The following is a 23043-nucleotide window of genomic DNA, read 5'->3' as shown; positions in this document are numbered from 1 at the left end:
CTCTGTGAATGAGGGACAGTGGAGAGAGAAACAATGTACCGGGGGAAAAAAAGGGTTTGACAACACGTGAGGGGAAAGGCAGAGAACAGTGCGTGACACTGACAAGTCTGAGAAAAGGGCATTTATCATGAGTTCAGTTCATTGCTTCACACTCAATACTAGTCAAGCCAGTTGATCAGATGTGTGGTAAAAGGGGGACAGCAGCAAATAGATGGAGGTTCTCAGTTACAAGGTTAAACCAGTATCAGACTAAAAAGAAACAAACAAAAACATACTAGTAACACACACAACATTAAATAACTTCTAAAAAGCACAGACAATATAAATTAAAAAGTGAGAACTAGGAACAGAACCTCTGAACAATGATAGAACCCTAATAGTAGAATGGTTCAAGTGCAGGAGTTTGAAGTTTAACCAATTTGAATGTATTCCAACTACTGTCCCACTTGTTATCTGTAGTAACACAATTCCTACATTTCGCTGGATTTGACTGGCGTGAAATAGCTGGTTGACGTGGTGTGCTAGGATTGGCTAACGGCCCCTGTCAGCTTCATCTTCTGCTCAGCAGGAAGTGACTTCATGGCGCCCTCGAATTCCTGGGAGTGACGCTGAGCGACGTCTCGGAGCAGCATGACCAGGGTGTTCTGGGTTTCTGGAAGACAAAGACCTATGCTGTTATTACATTGTTAGAATGTTGTTATATTCACATAAGACAACATTGCTACACAACAAGGTGAGGAAACCCGTCAGGATTTAAAGCTCTCGCCTGTGTCAAGATCCTTGGTTCCCAGGACGTGGCTAGAAGCAGATACTATTGGCTTAATTTGACTCAGGACCTAAGGAGACAACATAAATATCAGTACTAATATACAAACAGATGGGTATGTAACAACACAATTAGATTAGTCAACATGATGGAAGAACACCACTAAAGATCAGCATACCAGTGCAGGGTTCTGAGAGTAGAGCATGGCCAAGCAGCTGTACACAGTCTTATTCTCCTCCATGTCCTCCCTCAGAGGGAGGCGAGCCAGGAGGGCAGGGAACACCTAGGACAGGCGGATGGACAGATGGACAGACAAACAGAATTAGCTAAGTGAGCATCACGGAGGACAATCAGTTCATCAACTCATGTGTCTGTATGTCAAAAAGCCTGTAGCAAACTCTTACATTGTAAATCTAATGTAGAGCATTTGGGACATTAAAGAACTGGAGACAAGGCTACAGACACAGGTCGCAGATAATCTCAGAGGGTCCAAATCCTAACATCGGAGCCACTTAAACTTCTACACAAATCTTTGAGTCATGCACAAACCTCAAAATAGGCAGTGGCCCAGTATTACATCCCATGAATGAACGTGCGTAGACAGTACCTGTTCCAGAGGGACACCCTCCATGTTGCTCATGATCATCCTGCAGAGGGCCGCACACAGGTTGTCAATCACCCTCCTGTCCTGTTCTTTGGACAGCAGGTTGGAGAAGAGGGACAGCATCATGGGGTAGTCTCTGGGAGGGACAGGAGTTGAGGAAAAGACCCTGGTCTTCTGGGACAGGTCAGTAACATAGTAATAGAATCTAATGATATGGTCAGGGCTGGTCAATGTGTCTAGCTACTCATCAGAACCATAGCACGGTTATCAGTGATCGATCCTGAACACACACACACACACACACACACACACACACACACACACACACACACACACTTCATTATTATTGAGGGATACTGTGCGACGAGGGGTCCAGCAGCCTGGGCCAGTGCTCCCAGTGCGAACACGCTGTTGTTGCGAACTTCACTGTCGCAGTCTCTCACCCCAGCCACCAGGACAGGCAGCAGCTGATTGGACAGTTTGCCGGCACAGGCCCTGCCCCCAGACACGTTGACGAGGGATTGCAGGATCTCTCCGAGCGTGCCCACGGAGAATGAACGGTCGGCCACTGTGTACGACAACTTCTACAGAGGAAGAGGAATAAATCCACTAATTCAATACATATAACTACATCTAACTAAAAGGTTTATCCTTTCTGTGTTAAGGTGAGTTTTTTTGCAAACTCAAAATAAAACTCTAGTTGAGGAAATTGTAGAATTTCAACCAAAAATAAACTAGGAATTAGGTCTATTTATCTCTATATTGATGGCTTTTCAACTAGAGTAAATGACTTGTGTTAAGGGAGAAAAGGTGTCGTGATGGTTGTGTTACTCACAGCCTTGTTCATGATGAGCGGCAGCAGCTCGTTGAGATAGGGCTGGAAGGTCTCCGCTGGGACGGCAGAGGCTAGCAGGGGGATCCCCTCGCCGGCAAACTCCTGCAGCATGGCATCATACTCCGCCTAGAACGTTCATATCATACGCACCACGTTCATATCATACACCTGAAAGTACAGCCAATCCTGCCCGGTGAAGGACAGAGTGGTAAAAGAAAGAGAGGAAGTCTCACCTGCTGCTCGTCTTCATCTGCCTCGTCTCCTCCTCCGTCCTGACAGACAGTCTGTAGAGAGACGGGGGGGGGGGGTCAATGGCTTATCAGAAAGTTTTCCTATTTTACTGTAGACATTTTAGGCTAACGCACTATAGTCCACTGTAACAAAAACAGATAAAAATACACCTTATGGAACAGCGGGGACTGTGAAGAGACACACACAGAGACACATGCACAATTTCATACACACTCCACACACACATGGATTCTGTGTTGTAGATATGTGGTAGGAGAGTAGTGGCCTGAGGGAACACAATGTGTTGTGAAATCTATTGTGAAATGTAATGTTGTTTTAATTGTATATAACTGCCTTAATTTAGCTGGACACGAGGAAGAGTAGCTGCAGCCTTGGCAGGAACGAATGGGGATCCTTAATAAATACAAACACATATCCTGATTTCAGATATCCTAAATTAATTCATCTGAGAAACCCAGTCTGAAGTGCGTTCAGGCCCAGCTTGGTTGGTCTGGGCTCACCCTCTTCTTGAGCACGTCTCGGATGGCCTGGCTGATGTCCTGCAGGCGCCCGGGGCTCTGCAGTGCCTCCCCCTGGCAGGCCTTCAGCACAGCGTTCATGGCCTCCAGCACGCCCATCACCACCTGGCGCTCACGCTCACTATGGACCGCCTCCAGGAAGCTTGGCAGCACCACCCCCAGCAGCTTCTGCAGGGCTGGACAGAGGAAGAGAAGCACGACTCCATTTTTTGTTTCAGAGAGGTATAAAGAGAAAGAGAGGTATAGAGGTATAGATAGAGAGGTATAGAGAGAGAGGTATAAAGAGAGAGGTAGAGAGAGGGGTATAAAGAGAAAGAAAGGTATAGATAGAGAGGTATAGAGAGAGAGGTAGAAAGAGGTATAGAGCGAGAGAGGTATGAAAAAAATCAAATTTTATTGGGAGAGGTATAGAGATATATAAGAGAAGAGAAAGAGCAAGTGAGGTATAGGTAAACATACACAGTATCAGTCAAAAGTTTGGACACCTACTCATTCAAGCGTTTTTCTTCATTTTTACTATTTTCTACATTGTACAATAACAGCAAAGACATCAAAACTATGAAATAAAAAAAGTTATAGTCGCCTTGATGACAGCTTTGCACTCTCTTGGCATTCTCTCAACCAGCTTCACCTGGAATGCTTTTCCAACAGTCTTGAAGGAGTTCCCACATATGCCGAGCGCTTTCCCTTCACTCGGTCCAACTCATCCCAAACCATCTCAATTGGGTTGAGGTCAGGTGATTGTGGATGCCAGGTCATCTGACAGTGTCACCAGCAAAGCACCCACACACCATCACTCTCTTTCTTGGTCAAATAGCCCTTACACAGCCTGGAAGTGTGTTGGGTCATTGTCCTGTTGAAAAACAAATAATAGTCCCACTAAGTGCAAACCATGGGATGGCGTATCGCTGCAGAATGCTGTGGTAGTGTGCCTCGAATTCTTAATAAATCACTGACAGTGTCACCAGCAAAGCACCCACACACCATCACACCTCCATGCTTCACGGTGGGAACTACACATGCGGAGATCATCTGTTCACCTACTCTGCATCTCAGACACGGCGGTTGGAACCAAAAACCTCAAATTTGGAATCAGACCAAAGGACAGATTTCCATCCGTCTAATGTCCATTGCTCGTGTTTCTTGGCCCAAGCAAGTCTCTCCTTCTTATTGGTGTCCTTTAGTAGTGGTTTCTTTGCAGCAATTCGACCATGAAGTCCTGATTCATTCACTGATTCCTCTGAACAGTTGATGTTGAGATGTGTCTGTTACTTGAACTCTGTGAAGCATTTATTTGGGTTGCAATTTCTGAGGCTGGTAACTAATGAACTTATCCTCTGCAGCAGAGGTAACTCTGGGTCTTCCTTTCCTGTGGCGGTCCTCATGAGAACCAGTTTCATCATAGCGCTTGATGGTTTTTGCGACTGCACTTGAAGAAACTTTCAAAGTTCTTGAAATTCTCCAGATTGACTGACCTTCATGTCTTAAAGTAATGATGGACTGTTGTTTCTCTTTGCTTTTTTATTTTATTTAACTAGGCAAGTCAGTTAAGAACAAATTCTTATTTACAATGACGGCCTAGTGGGTTAACTGCCTTGTTCAGGGGCAGAACGACAGATTTTTACCTTGTCAGCTCGGGGATTTGATCTAGCAACCTTTCGGTTACTGGCCCAACACTCTAACCACTAGGCTATCTGCCGCCCCATTTGAGCTGTTCTTGCCACAATATGGACTTGGTCTTTTACCAAATAGGGCTGTCTTCTGTATACCACCCCTACCTTGTCACAACACAACTGATTGGCTCAAACACATTTAGAAGGCAATAAATGCCACAAATGAACTTTTAACAAGGCACAGCTGTTAATTGAAATGCATGAAGCTGGTTGAGAGAAAGCTGTCATCAAGGTATCAAGGGTGGCTACTTAGAAGAATCTAAAATATATTTTGAATTGTTTAACACTTTTTTGGTTACTACATGATTCCATGTGTGTTATTTCATAGTTTTGATGTTTTCACTATTATTGTACAATGTAGAAAATAGTAAAAAATAAAGAAAAACCCCTGAATGAGTAGGTGTGTCCAAATGTTTGACTGGTACTGTATGTGATGTGCGCTGAGAGAGAGTGCAAGCAAGAGAGAGACACCCTGGTGGTCGGCCTCAGTGGGATTCTCCTGCCACACTTTGTGCTGAGCTCGGCAGAACTGGCCCATGGCCACGAAGGCAGCCCTGCGCACATCCTCGTGGGGAAACTGAGGGGAGGGGGACACAGAATGCATGGTCAGATAAACAAATGCTAACCCACACCCACACACTGACTGAATGCCCTTCATGGCTCATTACACAGAGAAAGGGGGTGGATGAGCAGTGCTACAGTGCTTACATCACGCAGCTCATAGACCTGCTGAAAGCTGGACTCCAGGAAGGGCTGGAAGGCAGCACTGAAGGGGTGAACAGGAAAGAAAAAGGACATCAGTAACTACTAATGGACTTGACGCTGTCCCGGTGCTCAAAGTGCTGACATTGTACATGAGGGGAAATACACTACATGACCAAAAGTATGTGGACACCCACTCATCGAACAGGTCAGGTGCAGGCCAGCCAAGTTCTTCCACACCAATCTTGACAAACCATTTCTGCATGGACCTCGCTTTGTGCACGGGGGCATTGTCATGCTGAAACAGAAAAGGGCCTTTCCCAAACTGTTGCCACAAAGTTGGAAGCACAAAATTATCTAGAATGTCATTGTATGCTGAAGCGTAAAGATTTCCCTTCACTGGAACTAAGGGGCCTAGCCCGAACCATGAAAACAGTCCCAGACCATTATTCCTCCTCCACCAAACTTTACAGTTGGCACTATGCATTGGGGCAGGTAGCATTCTCCTGGCATCCGCCAAACCCAGATTTGTCCGTCGGACTGCCAGAACCAATTTCATGAAGCTCCCGACGAACAGTTTTTGTTGCTTCCAGAGGCAGTTTGGAACTCGGTAGTGAATGTTGCAACTGAGGACAGATGATTTTTTACGCGGTGCGCGGCGGTCCCGTTCTGTGAGCTTGTGTGGCCTACCACTTCACGGCTGAGCCGTTGTTTCTCTTAGACATTTCCACTTCACAATAACAGCATTTACAGTTAACATGGCAGCTCTAGCAGGGCAGAAATTTGACGAACTGACTTGTTGGAAAGGTGGCATCCTATGATGGTGTCACATTGAAAATCACTGAGCTCTTCATTAAGGCCATTCTACTGCCAATGTTTGACTATGGAGATTTCATGGCGGTGTACTAGATTTTAAACACTTAGCAACAGGTGTGGCTGAAATAGCCAAATCCACTAAGTTGAAGGGGTGTCCACATACTTTTGTATATATAGTGTATATACAGCATAGGAATGAATATATAACCTTTTTTTTATTTTATTCAACAGAACACACATTTCAGTTGCTGGGAAGTGAAACGACTGTATACCAGGACTCCCGGCACAGAGAGGAATGGAGACCAACGATGCCAGATGTCGAATTGCTAATGCACTGACTAATGAACAGTGGAACCAGAGTAGTGGCTGGCTGCTGATACCATGCAGTCCTGAATGAATATAGAGCCTTAATGGTCTGTGACAACCACCACCAAAGATCTCTATGCTCTCGAGTCTTTACCCGGTGTTGAAGGCAATCTCTCCCAGGGCGTCACAGGTGTCCTCCTTCTCATCAATGTAGGCGTTCTCTACACTGAACCTGGGGAATGAAGTGAGAGCACAGAGGTTAGGATGGGGGATGGAGAGGTCCCTCTGCCTAGCTCAGTGCCGGGAAAAACAACATGGTTACCATTGACACCGTTTATGAGAGCTGCCTTAAAGGCTGCTTTAGGGAGCCTTTGCATTGTGTATGAACATCAAACATCATCATCAACATCTCAGACATGTACCCGGCAATGTCTGGGTCCACGGTGTCAGTCCCCTCCTCATCCAAAATGGTGTCTCCCTGAGCCTCGTCATCATCATCGTCATCCAGCAGGACAAACGTCTTGTCCTCCTCAAGGTGAGCCTGATCATGGAGAAAAGAGTTCATCAGAGGATAAATTCTTTCAGACATTATGGATGTGCATATCATGATACCAGGATCAACTCCATTTCAATTCAGTCCATTGAAAATGTCATTACGTATCTATGTGGACTTTTCATTCATGCACTTCATGTCACGTCCTGAAATGGCTGAGTTGAAATGGAATACACCGCCAAGTCCTGAGTGGTGAGAATAGGAAGGGTTTGGAGCCATGAAGCCCATTGACTGACCGTGACTCCCTCTGTGGACTTGAGAGACAGAAGCATGATGGTGGTGATGGCAGTGAGGTGTGGGTTCAGACAGTCTGGACTCACTGTGGACACGGCCGAAAACAGGCTGTACCTGCACCCACAGAGAGAAAGACAGAGAGTTGGACGATATACAAACTAATCAACAACTCAGAAAACAGCCATGCACTCTGAAAGCCCACCCCAAAAAGGTTGGCAGGACTTCTACTAGAGAGTGGCAGTATCTGGCACACAAACACCCGTTAACTACGTACGTGCAGCGGCGCAGGTCTGGGTCGTCGATAGCGTTGGTGAGATTGAGTCCCAGCTGAACACACTCTGCAGCCAGGGGGCTGAACACCTCCTTACCTATGGTGCGGGCCAGCACTGACAGAGTATCTGAAAGGACAATGTATACACATCAATCCCCATTCACAGGTGACTCATAGTTCATTCATCTTTATTACACAACACGGGTTCCGATAGCTCAGTTAGTTGGAGCACAGTGCTATGAAATATAAGAGTTTAAAGTTAGAAACCTATCGGGGCCACATATGGTATACTGTCAAGTCTAAGCTGTCAGTCATATTGACTAAAAGTGTCTGCTGAATGACCACATCAAACTGACTAAGCCTTAGAGATAGTTAACCTACCCAGAGCCTGTGTCTGCAGAGACCTCATCTCATCCCTGGTGTCAGTGAGGAAGCCCTTCAGACTCTCAATGACAGGCAGGAAGTAAGGAACTAGCTTCTCTTTGGCTGCATTGGCTGAAAGGAAGAGAGGAGTTAATACAGTTAGTGATGTATGCACCACTTGCATCTCAACAGTCTCAAGTGGCTTCCTCTACTTCTGTCCTCTCCATCTGCACTGATCTGAAAACAGTATTTACAGCAACTGGGACTACCTTTTAGCTTTCAGACCAGTGTGGATGAAGGAAGACACAAGCGCTACATTATTGAATGTAACATGCTCTATTGAAAGACCTTTAGCTGGGTGTTACCTATAGCTCCTATAGCACTGACAGCCAGCTCTTTGAGCTTCAGGTTCTCTGCGTTGCTGAGGGCAGACAACATGGTCTCCATCAGGGTGGGCAGGTAGGGCTCAATCTCTGAACCTGATAGGGGATGGAACACTGTTAGTGAAAATATCAGCACAGAACAGAGATGACGACAAATTCAACCTCATCTTATTTGTACATTGAAAGTAGTCTGGGGGACGAGACTAAAAAACAAGAGTCATTGACTGAATATTTGTTTACCTAGCTACAGTTTAGCATTGTATTATCTGAGTATAGAACAGAGCAGAATGAAATAATAGCAAGAGAGATGGTTATGGATCAGGATAAGGTGAATGGGAGGATCCTCACCCAGGTTTTCCAGGAAGTTCTCCAGGGCGTAGAAGGCCTTGGTGACGTGTCCGATCTTGGCCTGGTTCAGAGCAGACATGTAGGCCAGCAACAGTGGCATCAGCTCAGCACAGTACTTACTGACCTCAGGCTGCAGGTGCTCAGAAAACTGTCCCAGGGCAAAGAGGCCGGCGCTGCGGACCACTTGGTTACTGTCTGACAGACTCTGGCACACCGTCTGCAACATGGACGACAGCATCCTGACAGACAGACAGAGTGGGATTAGCAGGAAAAATACAATGTCTCCATTTGAATAAGAGGAAAAAAACACGACTGGTTTATAACTACATTAAACACTGAAGGACTGGACATTGCCAAATGTAAACCTTCAAAACATTTAAAAAAATGTTTTTTTTTGGACAGGGAGCCACTGAATAGACATCAGAAACAGCATTGCACAGGGGACTCACTTGGTCCGTATGTGGTCGGCACAGCCCTCGGCCAGCACTGCCAGACACATCAGGCCAGCTTTCCTCTTATAGGGGTTATCACTGGCCAGACATGCTTGAGTCAGCGGCATCTGATGGACACACCATGGGTCAGACAGACATACTAAAACCATACGTACCTCTATGTGGAAATTGGTGTACCTCAGTACAAGACTGCAAATTAGTAAAAGAATACTGCTGCTACAATCTTACCGCTATGTCACAGAGATGATAATAACATGAATTGAAATGACTGATTGGCAGGCAAATGATTTATGAAGCAAGTGAGTGTGTTCACTAACCAGTTGGTGGAATAGTTTCTCAGGGGGCATGTGAAGAGCCATGGTGTCAATAACCTGCAAACAAAAATACATTCCATTTCAAACAGGCTCTCTGAAACAACATCACCTGTTTTCTGTGCATTATATATTTTCTGTGCATTATATATACAGTCCAACAACAGAGAAGGGAAGTTGACCTGAGCAGCAAAGTGTTTGGGACTCTCGTTGTCAGTGTCGTCCTCATTGCTGTTCTCCTCGTCCTCAGGGTCCTCCTCCCCAGGTGGTGGCGCTGCACTAAGCACGGGAAACACCGTCTGCAGGATGGGATTGAGCAGCTTCTGCTTTAACACTGTCTGAAGGGGAGAGAGAGAACAACCCAGCATACATCACTTGACAAGCTCCACATATTTTACTGACAAAAGGAGAAAGGCTCATCTATGGTTTAGTGGCTTCCTCTTCTTCTCTGAAAACACAGGCTAGGGAATTTGCGTTCACCTGTCCATTTATTTAGTGAGATGGGGAAAGGAGACAAGGGATGACGCCACTTGAGAGAGACTATTGACATATACCTCAGTTTAAGGACAAGAGGGCTCACTGGAGGGTGAATGTAGGCCAGGGCATCCATTTTATAACTGGTGACTTTACCTTGCTCTTGAGACGAATGAGAAAAGCAATGCAGGACAGAGCCTTCACACGCAGAGAGTCAGTCAGTGTGGTGTCTGCACTGACCTGAGACACACATACACACATTTCATTGTCAACAAGACAAACCATCACTTTTCCTACAATGGCATGTAAGCAAAAAGTCATTAGAAATATTTTTAGAAGCTCCTTTTTCTCACCTCCAAGCAGAAGTGGACAATTTCAGCGATATGTGGGACCATGATGGACACCTCACTCTCCATCAGCTCATCAAACACCTCCATGGCCTCACTGGCCTGATCCTGGTCAACACATAGAAACAGTCCAATAACACCTCCATGGCCTCACTGGCCTGATCCTGGTCAACACATAGAAACAGTCCAATAACACCTCCATGGCCTCACTGGCCTGATCCTGGTCAACACATAGAAACAGTCCAATAACACCTCCATGGTCTCACTGGCCTGATCCTGGTCAACACATAGAAACAGTCCAATAACACCTCCATGGCCTCACTGGCCTGATCCTGGTCAACACATAGAAACAGTCCAATAACACCTCCATGGCCTCACTGGCCTGATCCTGGTCAACACATAGAAACAGTCCAATAACACCTCCATGGCCTCACTGGCCTGATCCTGGTCAACACATAGAAACAGTCCAATAACACCTCCATGGCCTCACTGGCCTGATCCTGGTCAACACATAGAAACAGTCCAATAACACCTCCATGGCCCCACTGGCCTGATCAACACATAGAATAACTCTAATCAAGGGACAATAGTGTTTTTCCACAGTCATCCCTGAAGACTTGTGCAGTCACCAGTGGTGCTAGTGGGGGCTGACATATTGAACTATCCCCTACCTGGTCTGCCTTGATGAGGTGTCTGAGAGCAATGATCAGTGTTGGGATGAGGGAGCGCATTAGGTTCTGAAAGACACAAGACATTTCATTTCAACACAGCAACGAAGGAAACTGGTAGACTAAAACTTCTGTTCACTCCAAAAGGACATCAAATAGATAAGATTGTGGCCTCACCATCTCTTCTGTGCCAGTGTAGGCAGTCATAGCGGTGAGGGTGAGGATGCAGTAGTACATGGCTGTGGGGTTGTCCAGGTCTTGCAGCACGGTGCCAAACAGCTGCAGCAGTTGGCGATAGTGGGGCTTGAAGGGCTCTGGATTGGACTCCACCACTTTGCTGAGCAAGAGTAGACCCACCTGAGGGAGACATTTTTGATCGATGCATATTCTGACCAATCAGTGAGCAACCATCAAGAGCGCCGGTCAAATCCAAATAAAGCACGACCTCTCTCTGTTCACGTTGTCAGGACAAGCCAACTGAAGTCATCCATTAATATCCCGTGAATTACAACAAATATGTTGCAGTGTTTTAGTTCTACCTAAAGAAGCTGATACCTGTCTGTCCATTGGGTTGTTGCTCTTGGTAGACTGGTTGAGGAGTGTGAATAGAGCAGGCCAGCGGTCTGGCGTCTCGTGTTTGACCATCACTGCGCTGAGCTGCGAGAGGGAGTGGCGCACTGTGTGTCTGGAAACAGAGACAGGGGTTATTGTCAAGTTCAAATGTAACACGTTTCATTGGTGTGTATGGATGAGTTAGTGGTTATGGTCCGATATAGGTTATAGCTATCTGTTTGATAATCCATTGATATTCTAATAAATCGCGTTTTCCACCTCAAAACAAAATGTGTGACTGTGTGTTTTTATGTAAAGGATAAAATATGCTTACTCTGTTTCCTGCTGGAAGGCTTGCAGGACCACTGCTTTCAAACTATGAAGCAAGAAAGACAATTCTCAAATACAATAGAAATGTAATACAAATAAAGCTCAGTGGGAATTCATTCAACAGTCCAATACAGAGGACTTGAAAATGACTGATTGCGGGGAATTGGACAACAAAGGGCAGCCAACCTCTCTCTGTGATCAGGGCTAATCTTCTTCCAATGCTTCTTCACTCTCATCCGCAACATTACTGCAGCTGACTGGCGGATCTGATGAGGGGGGAGCAACAATTCATTCACTGATGAGAGCCAGCGATAAGCCACACAAAGATAACAACTCATGCAAGCCCCTGGGTTCCACATACCTGGCATCTTCACACAGATGATAGGTGTTAGTGTAACTAATGTGTAACCTACATACCTGAGAGTTCTGGGACCCAGTCATGACAGCACACAACGCTGGGATGATGGCTGGATCTTTAAAAGCCAGCTTCAGCTGGGCGGTGGCCTGTAGGAGAAAAATATGTTGGATATGGCAAATACAGACTGAAATAAAGTAAGCTAGCCAGGCAGCTAAAACGTTCGTGAACTGTCAAGTTTATAAAGTGACTGACCGTGTAGGAAAATAATTGTGTGTTAGTCACACTCGTTCGTGACATAATTTGACTTGCTAATAGCTGTCCATTTTGATAACTAACGTTAACAGTTAGATAGCCCGTTGGTGCTTGTTATCAAAGCATGTCAGGGTAAGTGTCAATCCCAATTTCACCGGCTAAATCAGGAGAGTCCTTACCTGCTGAATAATCGCATTGTCAGGCTGCGTGAGCTGTAAGAGAATCTGCTCTAGTTCCCCAGACATCTCGGCTCTTCCAAAATCTCAGTGTTTCTGAGATTTGATGTTATTATTCAAAATGATGCGCAAACTTGTCACGCTAAAATATGACCCTTGACAGGGATAAACTGGGAGAGCGTTTTGAATGGTCAAGTATAGACAGTTCGCTAACTCGACTCATATGTCAACAAATTATCAAACATATCAAACATATTTATGGATCAATTTTCTCCAACGATTTTTAGCGACGGTTGGATTTCGAGTTTCAATCCGAGTCCGGTTCGTTCTATCGGAATGCCACGCGGGACAGAACCAACCCAGGGAGTGTTCCACGTGAACAGCGTTGTTAAAAAGGGCCACATTATGGAAACATCGTTTTGGGTCTTTGCGTGTCAAAAAAAAAAAGATACACAAGTCAAATAACACTATTTTATGTGTCAAATAAGCTTGTTGACCACCCAGGACCTGGATATGACTGCACTTCACATAATTTAACGCGTTCATACATGTAGTTTTTACGTAGTTATTACACATTGATTACACTATCACTCGTATTTAATATGTCACAACGATTCATCGATACGTATGCTATGATGCTGGTAAAGTTGTCTTGAGCACCTACAATGCTGGTCATTAAAAAGAGCTAGCTAGCTCATGGATGCAAACAATGTTCATCCCCAAAAGCATAGCAAAAACGACAATCTGTTTCAGTAGCTATATAGTTAGCTAGCTAACTATATAGCTAGGTGTCATCTAAAATAACCCTAATTTAAAATACAGTTCTTATTTGATTAATGGTCAGACCCATCTATGTGAAGCTAGCCACAATAAGGATTAGCCACAATAGGGGACTTTGCAGTTAGCCTCCAAAATAAAAGTATGTAATTGACAGTGATGCAAATAAATACATATAGTAGAATTATGCCATACTTGAATAGATCATGCTAAACGAGGTTGGAATATTATATAAACAAAAAACTATTTGTCAATTTGACAAAAATCTTTTGAAATCACACTGAATTTATTAAACGCTAGAATTGCATTGGGGGCATACTTATTTCACTGTACAGCCTTACCTATGGATTGTGGATCAATGACACGGGGTATCAGTCTACTCAGTGACACCCAGAGAACATTAGCGTTGTAGCTCTTATTGTGGGACTCTTAAAAAACTGTCAATTGAGCCACATTTATTGTCAACCTATGCATATTGAACACTATTCCAGGGTAAAAACAATACTGTGTGGATGTTTTGGGGTCTGATAACTCTGAGGACGTTGGGAAAATATATCTTGGGTATTGAATAGACTGATAACCCATTTTATTGATCCTCAACTTTAGGTAAAGCTGTACAGTGCAATATGAGTGTCAATACACACAATAGACTGACTGGGGAGGGGATTTCACACAGTCACAGTACTGCAATAAGAGCTACAACACTAATATTTGCGTAAACTCTTCACAGCTGTGTTCTGTGGTTGTCACAGAGTAGACTGATACCCCATTTCATTGCTTCACATTTCAACCTTGTTTAACATTATCTAGTCTAAATATGGCATGATTCCACCATTGGTGATCTTCTGCATCACGTTCAAATTGGTACTTTTATTTTGAAGGCAAACAGCAAATTCCACCATTGTGCCTAATCCTTATTGTGGCTAGCTTCACAACACAAAACCCGGTCCGATCGAGCCTCATGAAACTAGCTGGCTGCTTATAACGTTATCTTTGGGCAAAAGGGTTTAGTAGCTGGCTAGCTATTTATTTTCATGAACTGAAATTTAATGTCAATTAGCGAACAACAAGTGACTACCTAGCTAATACTTACAAGGATTCCTAAATCATTGCTAAGAATAATTTCAGTTTCTAACTGGTCATTATTTTCAGGCTGGTTGTATTGGTGTTAGCTAGGTACCAAGCTAAAGCTAGCTAGCTACCCCATAAATTGCAGTCCAACACAACATTCTACAATTAAACTGTTATTTGTCAAATTAGAAGCTTATTTAACGTGTCAAACAGTGTTATTTGACGTGTATCTTTTTTGACACGCAAAGACCCAAACTGTTCCATACCACATTGAAATACACGTCAACATCAGCTGTACATGTGTACAGCGCCTGTTTTGGGTCCGAGGGCAAACATGATCAATATTGTTAGTGAACAAACTACAGTAGAATATTTATTGCATGAGTAGATGTCTAATTCTACACATTTTCATGTTGTAAAAACGTTGTTGTTGTAGTTGAGCATGTCTCAATTGACATGCATAGTAGTATGAGATGACAATTCACACCTTTTTTAGACCACAAAAGAGGGAGTACCTCGTCTCACACTGACACTAAAGAAATCGATTAACGAAAACAACTACTTGCCTAACTGATTTTCCTGTTCCAAGCGGTTGTTTTCACTGGTACAAATGTTTTTGAAAGCGCAAGGTGAGGAATTCATTTTTTTTGGTTTTCTTTTTAGATTTTTAGAAAATTCAAATAAAATAGCCCTATGATTTATATACTAAATGCATTTAGAATTAAAAAAACTTTTTTTTTTAAACTTTAGCTACATCTTCTATTCACTTGCCTGCCCCCCCCTCCAACAAGCCTCCCACCCCACCCATCCCCCAAACTCACACCCCACACCTATCACCTCCCTCTGCCCAGGTAAAGATCAGTAGCTATGTTAATAGTCCCATAGTCTCAACATGATCACATATTCTCACCATTAACTGAACAATTCCAATTCCAATGAAGCCACGGAGGTAGACTTAAAAACAAGCATTTGAATGGTAATTCTTGGGCCAGTTTGGTCCAGTATGTAAAAGATTGCTACCAGGTGCTGAATGTACACTGCATTTACATGTCCAGCCATTGTAGCCGATTGTCTCCAAGTTGCCTGAATTGTCCTATGATACCTATAAAACGTTATTCACTGTACTATAATTAAGAAATATGGTCCGAGGGGGTGTGGTATATGGCCAATATATCTGCTGGGGCGGCAGATAGCCTAGTGGTTAGAGCGTTGGACTAGTAACCGTAAAGGTTGCAAAATCAAAATCCCCGAGCTGACAAGGTACAGATCTGTAATTCTGCCCCTGAACAAGGCAGTTAACCCACTCTTCCTAAGCCGTCATTGAAAATAAGAATTTGTTCTTAACTGACTTGCCTAGTTAAAGGTAAAATACAAATATACCATGGCTAAGGGCTGTTCTTATGCATAAGGTAACACGGAGTGCCTGGATACAGCCTTTAGCCGTGGTATATACCACAAACCCCCGAGTTGCCTTACTGCTATTATAAACTGGTTACCAAAGTCATTAGAAACAGTAAACAAGTACCTGTGGTATAAGATGTGATATACCATGGCTTTCGGACATTTTTTTCACAGGCAGACTTGTTTGGAGAACCTGGCAACTGTTAATAGCTCTACACTGAACCACACGGAATGCTTCGACCAGGATTGTTGGTAATGTCATCTTGTTACCTGATCTGTCACTCTTGCAAAGGGGAAACAAGGACTGGTTGTACAAATAAAGCATGTCTTATCAGAGCAAACACCGACTCAATACTTGGTTTAAGGTTGGACCTCGACAACATGTGTGGTATTAAGAGAGCAGCAGGTGCTGCAATATTCCAATTAGTTCAGAGTGGGATTGTAAAGGTACACAGTAACTTTGATTGGCTAGGATTTCAGCAGCCATTTGCATTCTTGGCTGATTTGTATTTATCCCAAAGCGGTCCATGTAAAGTAAATGGAGACTAACTGTACTACTGTATTACTCACTGTATCTAGATCAGTAAGTCATTTTTAAAGCGGTAAGTTGTAATAGAAATATGTCTTTATTGTAAAGATTGTATTTACATTGGAACCAAAATTAGTCGATGTCGACTACAGTACACAATATTGCCACAAACCCCCGAGTTGCCTTATTGCTATTATAAACTGGTTATCAAAGTAATTAGAAACAGTAAACAAGTACCTGTGGTATAAGGTGTGATATACAACAGCTTTCAGCCAATCAGCATTCAGGGCTCCAACGACCCGGTTTATAATAAGTATTTCTCCATTCATTGGTGCAGCAAAACTAAAAACTTTCACACAATCCGATTTTAATCTTTTTACAAACAAATAAAGCCCTGCCCACAAACTATTGAGAATAGATAGGCTTCAGTCAGTTTTGCCATAACATGCAGTTACATTTGTCTGTGTTGTTTTGGGCATCTACAAAGGATACTAAATGAAAGTCAAATAAAATAGCCCTGTGATTTATATACTAAATGTATTTAGAACAAACTAACTTAGCTACATCTTCTATTCACTTGCCTGCCCCCCCCCTCCAACAAGCCTCCCACCCCACCCATCCCCCAAACTCACACCCCACACCTATCACCTCCCTCTGCCCAGGTAAAGATCAGTAGCTATGTTAATAGTCCCATAGTCTCAACATGATCACATATTCTCACCACTAACTGAACAATTACAATTCCAATGCAGCCACGAAAGGAGACTAAAAACAAGCATTTGAATGGTAATTCTTGGGCCAGTTTGGTCCAGTATGTGAAAGCATTGCTACCAGGTGCTGACTATACACTGCATTTACATGTCCAGACATTGTAGCCAATTGCCTCCAAGTTGCCCGAATTGAACTACAAAAATCTGTATTTGAGGAGGGATAAAGGCTCAGGTAGAAAGTGATCAGTGATCACTTACCTTGTGTTTTGAGTTGTACTAACTGCATCGTCAACAGCATGCTGTGTGAAACATGTAGGTTCCTGATTCAATTTCCACTTTTAAGCCAAATAACACAGATACCTATAGATTAAATAATGGAGTGATAATCACATCTAACCAAGTGGAGTTGTCCCCCGACCCAGGTCTATGTCCTATGTCTGGGCAAAACTAGGGAGTATAAAATATAGTATTTAGGCTACATACTAGTCAATACATTTCTGCAGATTAAATAAATACATCTACAGTATTTCTACCACTCACAGCCACCACTGCTACACACATTTGTGTAGCTTTTCTCTACAATTCAAGCATAATGCACCACCAGCAGCCTTGATCACAGTAACTGCTGAGGTCACTATTGCCTTGAGGCTACCTCCACAACAATGGGACAGCTCTGAAGAGACACTTTATGGCAGGGATGTGAGAGAATGAACATTCTGATCCAAGCGGAAATGTGATCATGTTTGACATGTGTTATAAATTAGGCCTTCACATAGAAGTGATATGTCAATTATAGAGTTAACAAATTACAATAGAAGAGAAACAGACTGAGCAGAAAACTGTACTCCTTAAACTTCAACACATTAATCAAAGGTTCTATTTTCAAAGTAAAGGGAGGGTAAAATATGGGATACACAAACAGTGGCAACTATTACAAAATACTGTGACCATTAAGTGTCCCCTCATTGTGTTACTTCCAATTAATGAAACTTTTAAACTCATATGTTTTAAAATATAAAATGGTGATGATTTAATGGATATCTGATATATATATATGTATATATGTTGGATAATGACTAATAAATTGCACCAAAATAAATCAACCATCAAATAGTTTTTCTGAGAAAAATGTTGCTTTTTGCTGCTTATTTTGCTTCTTAAAATTACTAGTTCAAGAAATAGATTCAAACTTCAGGGGAGTGATTCAATTACAAATGTGTAATTTCTCCTGAACAGACCTTTCACGGGGCGCGGCCTCAATACCGATACCTGAATGGAAGACTTGATGATTGGCTGAGACCTGACCCACACCTTTCCCTATAAACAATGACCCCAGATTCGATGGACATAATATTACACTACTTTTTTCAAAGCAGCGGAAAGCGATATTACTACTACAACTTCGGTGTTTAGTTAGTTTATACTAGCTAGCTACACCAAGAAGCTTTACAACTTCTGGAAGGTTGGCTACAGCATCCTTATTTTGGGGGGGTCTTTTTGGGGCATTTCTTGCTTTGCAAAGAAGAGGTTCTGTGGAAGCGATGGCAGATTGGAAGCTACCAGTGAGCTACAACCCATCCTACCATGCCTTTGCCTATGGTCTCATGTACCAAACAGGGGCTGAGCAAAATCATCCCAACTTCTCCGGCTGGGCAGAGGCCGTTTACAACTCTGGGGTCAGCGGCGGCTACCACCAGCAAGGGCAGCATCAAGGGCAGCATCAATCCCCACCCAGGAGTCCCGAACACAACGTTGGTAATGGCAATTCCCATTACCCAGGTTCTGTCATGTATCTCGGTGACCCTCACAGCCATACCCCGGGTGGACGCCTTTTCATTTCCCACAACCGGACCCTGTTTGATCAACCGCGGAAGGAGACCGAGAGGCCAAGTAACTACACTCCAAGCGATCCAGTGTCGCACAGATCACCAGGTAAATAAGGTTAGCTAGCCACGCTAGTTAACATTACATTTAGTTGTTTTGTGCAATATGGTTGATCTTACCTTCTACAGTACTCTAGGTAGTTTGTCTATGAAGCAGACTGTTAGGTCGACATAGTGGTAGTTATTGTACTTGCATTTGCTGGGTCTCTGGCTAAAGTTACGATCTCCCTCTCAAACAAGGTCCATGTGTTAGTATCCGACGCCATCTTCCTAACTACATGTTTGTGCTTCTGAACCGCCAAAAATGTCCGCTCTGGTCAGACTGCATGGACAATGGCGCCACCATGTGGAACTGTTAAAATTCAACCAAGACAAAATGCAGACTTTATGTACCGACAAGTGTGTATAACTTTCTCCTGTTTTCTCGCTCAGATTCTTGGAGTTCGGAGACAAGCTATCCTCAAACCAACCCTGCCACCTGGGTGAAAACGGAGTTGGAAGAGGAGACGGAAAGTGGAAGCCCAAATGGTAGTGAGCATGTCTCCAGCTCCTATCCAGAGAACACAAGCTTACAAATTCTGGGGAGTGAGGACAACGCCCCGCAGTCTTTGCCCTTGCCTCTCCCAGAGAAAGCGGACAAAGACGCCCCCAAACAAAAAGCTCGGACTGCTTTTTCAACAGGCCAAATGGATGCCCTGACCCATCGGTTTAACATGCAGAGGTATCTCTCCCCTGCTGAGATGAAGGCCCTGGCTGGACTGACGGGGCTAACTTACAAACAGGTGAGTTGTTTGATTAGCCTACTGTTATGAGCATAACCCAATCTTCACCACTGTGGCAAATCATACATTTAGCTGGTATTTACTTCAGATGTTGACTAATAAATTATATGTATGTCTTGTAGGTAAAAACATGGTTCCAGAATCGCAGGATGAAACTGAAAAGGCACCAGAAAGACAACAGTTGGGAATCTGCTGGGTACCCAAACCCTGGCTACCCTAACATGCCACCACGCCCTCAGGTGAGCACAATTATAATGCTGTGTAAACCTGCACAATAGACATGTTCTTTTCCTAGTTGAAATGTTTGGTTATGTTGTATAATACTACATTTATCTTAAACTACAGTTATTGCTCCAGCAGTTGTCTAGCGTGTGCCTCCTGTTGGTTGGTAACAGAGGCAATAGGCTTGGACATAGTGTCTCCAGTCTTAAAGGCAGGATGAAACATCTCTACACACATCAGTGCTTTAGCTTCATGCTGACCGTATGGTGATATTAACCACCATCTCTTTCTAGTATCAGGGAGAAGCCCAAACACAGATTCCGGACCATCACATCAACACTCAACAGTTCCAAGAGGCCATGTTTAAGAAGAGCCCTCAGCAGAACCTGCCTTACTACACAGGTGGATACCCTCAGCCATCCACTTCTCCCCCTGCAAGGCCCCTGGGCAACTGGCCCCTGCCCCCAGCCATGACCCACTAAGTACCCCAATGGCTTCTAAACACGACTCCAGCATCAGGTGACGACAGGAACCCTACTCATACCAACAGCTCCATATGCATGACCCTGTTTCACAATGCTAGCCAATAATCCACAGGTGAATATCTCAGTGGTAAATCGACGGTTGTTTTTTTTGTAAATGTATGAAATGGTTGTTTGGAAGGATTCTTATAATTAATGTTGAGATTCAGACACAGGTCATTCTCAATTGATGCAGTGTTGGCTCATTATATCAATCCATCTTAATAATTTCTATTTGGACTTTTATCCCTTATTCATGTTTTTATCACGTTGCCTTATTTTTTTGAATAGCTTCCAGAGTTTTTACCAGAGTATTTAATATCGTTGAAGAGGTCATTGCTCCTTGTGCTTTTTGACACTCAACTCTGACAAAGTTTTGATCTGTCTATGTTGGAAGTGGCAGGCTTTTTTATCCATCACTTAACTACTGATGCTACACATCTAAACGTGTGACATTTCTCACTGCAATGAATGTTTGGGGTTCCAAGCTGGACCAGTATAATCTTTAACGTTACTGCTATTTGTTGTGTTTTACCTATTTGAACAGTGTGTGTGTGGCGCTACCTTGCCCTTGTTAGAATCAAACGTTAGGGTTTTGTTCAGTAGAAAATGTATTGGAACTGACAAGTGTTCATGTTGGGTAAGTTTTGTGCCCCAGATTTTTTTTATTTTTTTTCTATTTTTATCATAAACCCTGTTGGTGCACAGTCCACCTGTAATGAAATGATGTGCCCATGTTGGTGGGATTTACTTTTCTTTATCTTGATTACACAGGGCAAATGTTTTTTTCAAAGGCAGACTTGTTAGGAGAACCTGGCAACTGTTAATAGCTCTACACTGAACCACACGGAATGCTTCGACCAGGATTGTTGGTAATGTCATCTTGTTACCTGATCTGTCACTCTTGCAAAGGGGAAACAAGGACTGGTTGTACAAATAAAGCATGTCTTATTAGAGCAAACACCGACTCAATACTTGGTTTGTGTGTGTGTGTGTATATATATTGTATTACTTGCTATATCTATCTCATTGTAATAGATGTCTTTATTGAAAAGATTGTATTTACATTGGAACCAACTCAGTCGATGGCAACTATGGTACACAATATTGCTCCATCACTGACATTACATTATGCTAGAACTGATCCTTCTGCCAAACCGCAAGCCTGCGTCACAGTGACACAGTCCCGTCATACACTTCCACCCCCTTCTAGAGCCATTAACATAATTCCTTTCAGCCTTTGTGGCAGTCTGTCTGACATCCATATTTCTATAAGGCCCCTGGGATCCTCTTTTCCCCCCACAGGAGCTCTACACAGCCCTGTTAGTCATTTCCAAATGCATCTTTCCCCACTTCCTTGAGGCGGTCACTGGCCTGTATGTGATTGGCTAAGCAAACACCTTTTTCACTTTGTTCCCACCAATCAAATCAACTACCTCAATGACAAAATGACAGGACACACATTGGGTGTGTTCCTCTACTCAGACGTTCCTGACACATGCCAGATCTTACAATGCCTGGATAGGTATTTTACATATCTACTAGCCACCTCGTTATAGCAATCTGGTGCCCGACGTGCAACCATTGGTTGATGCACGCAACGTCTGAGCAGGGGAACCCAACCTTAAACAAACATTCAAACTGGGCCGGTGTGTACACACTCCCTTAGTCCATCTTGAGGCTGCGGTAGACATTTATCTATGAAGTCACTTCCACTTCACCCCTACCTTTTTTATTGTTTAACTAGGCAAGTCAGTTAAGAACAAATTCTTGTTGACAATGACAGCCTACCGGGGAACAGTGGGTTAACTGCCTTGTTCAGAATTACAGATTTTTACCTTGTCCACTTGGGGATTTGATCCGGCAACATTTCGGTTCCTGGCCCAACGCTCTAACCACTAGGCTACATGTACAAATAACCTCGACTAACCTGTACCCCGCACATTGACTGTGTACCGGTACCCCCATTGTTATTTTATTGTGTTACTTTTCTATAATTTTTTACTTTAGTTTATTTGGTACATTTTTTGTTAACTTTTTCTTCAACTGCACTGTTGGTTAAGGGTTTGTAAGTAAGCATTTCACGGTAAGGTCTACACTTGTTGTATTCGGCGCATGTGACAAAATTGATTTGATGTAGCGAATGAAGACCAGCAAGATCCAGGAGACAGTTCCCAGCACGAGAGAGAAGACCAACGCCATGAGGAAAGAGTAACCAAAGAACTCTGCACCGGGCCGCTCATACTAGAACGGTTGCGGTAGTAAAAACGCTGAATAGACAAAGATGATGGGCCTGTGGAAGCCGCGCTCATCTGCACGCTGCGCCACCACCAGCGGTAGTCCTCGCCAGACAGCAGGAAGTAGGTGAGCGCCACCGAGATGCAGGCGCCTAACAAGGGGAGGATGCTATACAGGGTGCAATGCTCGCGGCCCCACATGGTGGCGAAGATGTAGTACAGCTCCACTGAGATGGCACTGGGGGAGGTTAGGGCAATACGTCAGAAATACACAATATACACTCTTTATGTTTGGGTGTTGTTCAGCGTTCTGTGACAAATTACTTTGAGCTAGCTACTAAAATCCCAATCAGAAATAGCAATAGA

At 43.6% G+C, this 23043-nt stretch overlaps 2 protein-coding genes and 1 non-coding gene across 6 annotated transcripts; 1 reads left to right on the top strand and 2 right to left on the bottom strand.

Moving 5' to 3' along the window:
• Window positions 1–106: 106 nt before the first annotated feature.
• On the bottom strand, window positions 107–19194 carry LOC115149849 (importin-4). 4 transcript variants are annotated; one of them, XM_029692663.1, is made up of 29 exons: window positions 19110–19194; window positions 12176–12262; window positions 11945–12024; window positions 11763–11804; window positions 11432–11561; window positions 11054–11233; window positions 10880–10945; window positions 10215–10316; window positions 10018–10101; window positions 9570–9725; window positions 9394–9447; window positions 9074–9183; window positions 8625–8863; window positions 8259–8372; window positions 7912–8025; window positions 7534–7657; window positions 7262–7373; window positions 6895–7013; window positions 6627–6704; window positions 5357–5414; window positions 5120–5225; window positions 2958–3151; window positions 2439–2489; window positions 2206–2331; window positions 1728–1954; window positions 1374–1506; window positions 945–1049; window positions 767–836; window positions 107–652 (listed from the first exon to the last, which is right to left on the bottom strand). In XM_029692663.1, exons 1-29 carry the CDS (start codon window positions 19179–19181, stop codon window positions 522–524), a joined length of 3264 nt encoding a protein of 1087 aa, XP_029548523.1. In that variant the 5' UTR covers window positions 19182–19194; the 3' UTR covers window positions 107–521. The 4 variants fall into 4 exon arrangements, with proteins under 4 accessions (XP_029548523.1, XP_029548540.1, XP_029548528.1 ...); XM_029692680.1 differs by having other exon boundaries at window positions 19036–19160; XM_029692668.1 differs by lacking the exon at window positions 19110–19194 and adding an exon at window positions 12548–12920.
• On the bottom strand, window positions 6420–6557 carry LOC115163486 (small nucleolar RNA SNORA8). The gene has a single exon (XR_003869752.1). It is a non-coding gene; the product is annotated as a small nucleolar RNA SNORA8 (small nucleolar RNA).
• Window positions 18203–21401, top strand: nanog (nanog homeobox). Its single transcript, XM_029692685.1, has 4 exons — window positions 18203–18964; window positions 19348–19697; window positions 19820–19936; window positions 20213–21401. The coding sequence occupies exons 1-4, from the start codon at window positions 18574–18576 to the stop codon at window positions 20399–20401; spliced, it is 1047 nt and encodes a 348-aa protein (XP_029548545.1). The 5' UTR covers window positions 18203–18573; the 3' UTR covers window positions 20402–21401.
• Window positions 21402–23043: the final 1642 nt, after the last annotated feature.

Source organism: Salmo trutta, chromosome 2 (assembly GCF_901001165.1).
Source record: "Salmo trutta chromosome 2, fSalTru1.1, whole genome shotgun sequence".
NCBI classification, from domain to species: domain Eukaryota; kingdom Metazoa; phylum Chordata; class Actinopteri; order Salmoniformes; family Salmonidae; genus Salmo; species Salmo trutta.
The sequence above is the reverse complement of the archived record's forward strand: the minus strand, read 5'-3'. Positions and strand labels throughout refer to the sequence as shown.

What these genes read in the sequence shown, in the direction of transcription:
- LOC115149849 (XM_029692663.1), bottom strand. Translation starts at nt 19,181, where the DNA reads ATGGCGTCGGATACTAACACATGGACCTTGTTTGAGAGGGAGATCGTA. An exon ending in CCAAACACTTTGCTGCTCAG is followed by an intron (nt 9,448 to 9,569) that starts GTCAACTTCCCT and finishes TTTTGTTTGCAG; the next exon opens with GTTATTGACACCATGGCTCT. An exon ending in ACTCTCAGAACCCTGCACTG is followed by an intron (nt 837 to 944) that starts GTATGCTGATCT and finishes TTGTCTCCTTAG; the next exon opens with GTCCTGAGTCAAATTAAGCC.
- nanog (XM_029692685.1), top strand. Translation starts at nt 18,574, where the DNA reads ATGGCAGATTGGAAGCTACCAGTGAGCTACAACCCATCCTACCATGCC. An exon ending in AGTGTCGCACAGATCACCAG is followed by an intron (nt 18,965 to 19,347) that starts GTAAATAAGGTT and finishes TTTCTCGCTCAG; the next exon opens with ATTCTTGGAGTTCGGAGACA. An exon ending in ACATGCCACCACGCCCTCAG is followed by an intron (nt 19,937 to 20,212) that starts GTGAGCACAATT and finishes ATCTCTTTCTAG; the next exon opens with TATCAGGGAGAAGCCCAAAC.